This window comes from Octopus bimaculoides, chromosome 5 (assembly GCF_001194135.2).
Source record: "Octopus bimaculoides isolate UCB-OBI-ISO-001 chromosome 5, ASM119413v2, whole genome shotgun sequence".
Taxonomy (NCBI): Eukaryota; Metazoa; Mollusca; class Cephalopoda; order Octopoda; family Octopodidae; genus Octopus; species Octopus bimaculoides.
Window position 1 is genome coordinate 25,987,014 of NC_068985.1, and position 5,567 is coordinate 25,992,580.

General features: G+C 35.7%; 1 protein-coding gene across 1 annotated transcript in view; it reads left to right on the forward strand.

Moving 5' to 3' along the window:
* The window catches only part of LOC106874950 (DNA-dependent protein kinase catalytic subunit), a 185,220-nt gene that overhangs the window by 164,896 nt on the left and 14,757 nt on the right, over positions 1-5,567 (forward strand). The window contains exons 86-89 of the mRNA XM_052968027.1: positions 841-908; positions 2,214-2,434; positions 3,599-3,688; positions 4,900-5,040. Coding sequence (XP_052823987.1) covers positions 841-908; positions 2,214-2,434; positions 3,599-3,688; positions 4,900-5,040 — 520 coding nt within the window. The remainder of the gene's footprint in view (positions 1-840; positions 909-2,213; positions 2,435-3,598; positions 3,689-4,899; positions 5,041-5,567) is intronic.

Consider the following 5,567-nt stretch of genomic DNA (forward strand, 5'->3'; position numbering starts at 1 on the left):
ATATATAAAGCATGATTTATTTGTGATCAGAGGTGTTCATAAACCGAGGTACTACTGTATTGAATGAATATGAAAATGACAGGAGATAAAGCATGATTTATTTATGCTCTGAGTTGTTTGAAAACTGAGGTACTACTGTAATTTTATTCTCTGTGTGTGTGTGTAGTTTTTCAGTTGGATGGTTTGAATAGTTTTATTTGAAAAATATTTATTGGAGAAGAAAAGGTGTTTTTTTTTAACTATTCTTTATGGGTTGGACAATTTGTCCAAAGGTGGTGAGGTGCGCCAGGTTCCATTCTGATTTGGTTTAGTTTCTACAGCTGGTGCCCTTCCTAACACCAACCACTTTACAGTATGTGCTGGGTGCTTTAACATGGCGCCAGCATGAGCACTTTTATGTGGCACTGGCACAGAGGACTCTTGCAAACCAATCCTCTTCACTAGGGGGAGTATCCTTAACACTTCTGCTGTGAAGGATAGGTCTTCTATGTGTGGCAATTTGTATTTCTATAAAAAAATGTTTGTATGGATGAATGCTGTTTTCTAGATGAAATGTGTAATAGATCACTGGTTTTATTTATTTATTTAAATAATGTTTTCCTTGTATGTGTTTTAAGTTTTTCAGTTGATTGTTTTGAATGGGTTTAATTGAAAAATGTAACTCTTTTGATACCAATTCACCCAAGACTGCCCCTGGTCCTATAATTAATCCTGTTCTAAGGGCTTTGAAGGCTGCAGGTTCCCTACTTGTTATAATAAACCATCATTTGGTGCTTAACATCATTGTGATTTTTTTTTAATCCAGCTTTATTATAATGCAATGTTGATCTTATTTTCTAGGTCAGTATCATGGATTTAGTAAGCCTTTACTGGAATATCATATAAAGATCTCTGGTTTTGACCAACAGGTAAGTTATTGAAATATTTTGTTTTAGGTTGTTCTTAATATTTTACTCCAAGGTCAGCCTTTATTAAGCAGATCTATGATCAAAAGCATTGCCCTCTCACCTCTAATACTACATTATCCAATGTAATCTTTGATACTATGTTTTAAAGATGGTAGATGTACTTTAATGGTATTTTGGCTACCTTTTCTTATTTCTTTATTGCCCACAAAGGGCTAAACATAGAGGGGACAAACAAGAACAGACAAAGGGATTAAGTCGATTATATCGACCCCAATGTGTAACTGGTACTTAATTTATCGACCCCGAAAGGATGAAAGGCAAAGTCGACCTTGGCGGAATTTGAACTCAGAACGTAACAGCAGACGAAATACCACTAAGCATTTCGCCCGGCATGCTAACGATCTGCCAGCTCACCGCCTTATTTTGGCTACCTTTTCTGACAAGCTGAAAAAAAACAAAATATTCCCCTGTTGCGCCCACCTTTTTTTAACTTTTCTTTAGATAGGGTGTCATGTAAAGGGGATGAAAGCAGTATGGTTTTTTTAATACCTCCTATTTAATTTCTTTCAGTTCTAAGTTCAAACTTACTCTATGATCAATGATAAAAGTCCTAGGAATATAATAAGGAGAGATTTATTGATTCCACATTCATCTTCAAAAGGTTAACCTTGCCGAAAGAAATTACTATTATAACATCCACATTTAATAACTGTTTTGATTTTCAATTATGCTAATAAGACAGTGTGGAAGCAGAAGGTTGTTAAATGGCAAACAGGAAGTAAATGAATGATAATAGAAGTAAAATTAAAATGGGTCAAAGGATGAATACCTTATTTATAACTTCTTTCTTAACTCTTTATTTGTGCCTTAATGTTTTTCTCATTTGTGAAGAGAAAACAGTTTTCTTTCTTTGTATGTCTGTGTGTCCCCCCACCACCATCACTTGACAACCAATGCTAGTGTGTCTATGTCCCTGTAACTTAGCGGTTTGGCAAAAGAGACTGATACAGTTAGTACTACGCTTTCAAAGAATAAGTCTTGGGATCGATTTGTTCAACTAAAGGTGGTGCTCCAGCATGACCGCAGTCAAATGGCTGAAGCAAATAAAAGAATATGTACAGAATGGGGTTCCACATAGTTTCTTTCAACCAAATTCACTCCTTAGGCATTGGTCAGCCCAGGGCTATAGTAGAGGACACTTTCCTGAGCTGACACACAGCGAGACTGAACCTGAAATCACTTAGTTGCAAAACAAGCTTCTTAACCTCACACCCATTGTCTTTTTTTCTTTTTCTCTTTTTTAAGGTCCAAACCTTCTCATCATTACAAAAGCCAAGAAAGATTATAATTCGAGGTAACAATCAAAAGGAATATCCCTTCATAGTAAAATGTGGAGAAGATTTACGTCAAGACCAGAGAATTGAACAACTGTCTGAAGTCATCAATGAAATATTCAAAAAAAATTCCATCTGCCAAACCAAGAAATTACAGCTGAAGACATATCAAATTATACCAATGACTACACGGTATGGTTCATTGAAGACATTTTTTTTGTTTTTATCATCATCATCATCATTATCATCATCTTCGTCATCATCTTTATCATACTTTCCATTAACCATTAAGCATTAATCCAATAAGTAATTCTTTTTTTTTAAGATAGCAGTATGTAAATTTTGAAAGAGACTTGACTACTATTTCTAGTAGGATTAACATTTGTTGTCCATACTGACAAGCTGGGGAGCTGCATCAGGTGAAATATTTAACCCTTTAGCATCTAAACCAGCCAGATTTAGCTTTTCACACGTACCCTACAATGTCATTCTACAAATAAACAATCACATCATCAAAATCTTCAAACTATGAGATAATGCATGCTGAATTCAAAACAATGTGACTGAAGCATTATATTTGACAGAGTAATTTGAATGCTTAAGGTTTAGAATATTTTTTATTCATGATACACAATGTAGATACACTCAAAACAAATCATATAATAATTATATAGGGACCGAGACTTTTGGCTATATACCATGCTTGAGAAGACCTGTTAAACCCAAGTGAAGTATTAGTTGAGGCTGTTGTTAGTGTCACATATGTGGCATGTAAAAAGCACCTTTCAAGTGTTGGGCCTCATGGAGGCAATGTGGCCGATGCCAGTGTCATGTAACTAGCACTCATGCAGGTGGCTTGTACAAAGTACCTTTTGAAATATTTGTCTTTCCTTTGAGCATTACTCACATAAGTGAAATGAAATGGCTTCATATTAAACTTGATTTGTTGGCAGCTAAGATTCCAACTTACCACTGCTCATCATCATCGTTTAACGTCCGCTTTCCATGCTAGCATGGGTTGGACAGTTTGACTGAGGACTGGTGAAACCAGATGGCTACACCAGCTCCAATCTGATTTGGCAGAGTTTCTACAGCTGGATGCCCTTCCTAACGCCAACCACTCAGAGAGTGTAGTGGGTGCTTTTTACATGCCACCGGCACGAAGGCCAGTCAGGCAGTACTGGCAATGGCCACGCTCAAAGTGGTGTATTTTACATGCCACCTGCACAAGAGCCAGTCCAGGGGCACTGGCAACGACCGGAAATATAGCATTGAGTTCTGGTTAAACCAATTCTAAAATATATATTTGTCTCTTTTTAGTTTAATCTATTTTATTATTTTTCGCACCGCTTTTAGTGTTGGACTACTTGAATGCCTTGAAAATGTTCTCACTCTTCAAGATACTCTACAAAAAGATTTAAAAAACAAGGAAAATTACATTTTCGAGTAAGTAATGTAAAAATTTTTGTTTGTTTGGTTTTTTTTACTATCAATTTTAATTAATTTAACAGTTTTACATCATCATTTTAATCGATTTATGCATTTATTCCATATTAGCATTGATTGAACAGGTTTGTTCTAGCACAGCATTTCACCATTCATTGTATTCCTTTGTTGTCTGATACATGCACAAGGAACACTACCAACTTTCTTTTTTGTGTATATCATGGATTTTGGCTGGTGTGGTTGTGTGGTAAGAAGCTTGCTTACCAACCACATGGTTCTGAGTTCAGTCTCATTGCATGGCACTTTGGGCAAGTGGATTTGGTAGACAGAAACTGAAAGAAACCCACTTTTGACTGGGAACCAGAAAATGTAACTACAATTCAGGCTGTGAGAGAGCTTCTAAGTTGTATGATGGATACACAAAAAGTATTTTTACTTACTGGTAGTAATGTTTCAAGTGTTGCAGTAGTAGGTAAATGCCTTCCAGTTGGTAATACTACGTGATTATCTCCAGATACTGCAAGCTGGATTTGGGTTTTTTTTGTTTGCCTGTCTAGCTAAAAGGGAATCACACAGTTTTGGGTTGATATCAGCTTTCATTGCATGATATGTATTAAGAAACATAGTTAGGAAATTATCAGTCACCAGTTTAGTTGTCTGATAAAGCAAATTTTCTGCCAAGGAGTTTCAACTAGTTAGCTGTAGTAGAGAATGCAATGTGTCATGTCTTGTGCAGTCATCAAACATGAAGTATATTATTGAAATAATAGCTATTGATATACTAGTTGTCTCAGTTACCAACTATAATGTCAACATACAACTAAAAGCTAAACTGAACAACTTTATATACTGAAAAGCAGAAAATTATTGCTTGCATTTAGAATTTATCACCCCAAAGCAGATATTGACAGAACATACCTACTGAGCAATGTGCACTCTTTAAAAATACAGAATAAATAATAATTAGCTAATTATTATTTATAGCTAATTTTAATTTCTTCACTGTCAATAGCTGGAGAATTGTTATACTTTACTGGATTTTAGGAAAGGCATTCAGAATGTCAATCTTTGTTCTGAAAGAGAGAATAAAACAATACAGGGTAACCATCCAATGTGATATTAATGAATAATTGCATGGTTTGAAATACAGAAATGATATTTGTCTATCGCAAGAATATTAAAAATTCAAACTAATTATTTTAAAATTTCAGAACATTTAAAAGACATAAAGAGTTTAAAAACAAATATGATGTTGCATCAGGAGTAATGAATATATTTAAGAAATGTAAAAAACCCGAAGCTGAATTAGGATACCAAAGTATTTGTGCAAGAATACCACAGGATCTTTTAAGGTTAATAAATTATTTCTTTTTCTTTATTTATTTATTAAATTATAGACTTTCTATATTTATTGTCAGATATATTCCTTTTACTCTTTTTATATTCAATGTTGTACATTTTCAGAATGTTAGAGCAATTTTACACTTTCCTGGTCTTCTTATAGTTAACCACTCTACTTTTATAACAATAATTTCTGCCAGTACCCCATGACTGGCTCCCGTGCCCGTCGTCATCGTCGTCGTTTAACGTCCGCTATCCATGCTAGCATGGGTTGGACAATTTGACTGAGGACTGGTGAAACCAGATGGCTACACCAGGCTCCAATCTGATTTGGCAGTGTTTCTACAGCTGGATGCTCGAAAATTCTACAACGGTCCCACACAAGAGCCAGTTCTGGGGCACCAGCAACGATCTCGCTCGAAATATTTCGTGTATCGCCCGGACATGAGCAAAATCCAGGGGCACCGGCAATGATCTCACTCGAAAAACCTCATGTGTCACCCGCACAAGAACCAGTCCAGGGGCACTGGCAACGATC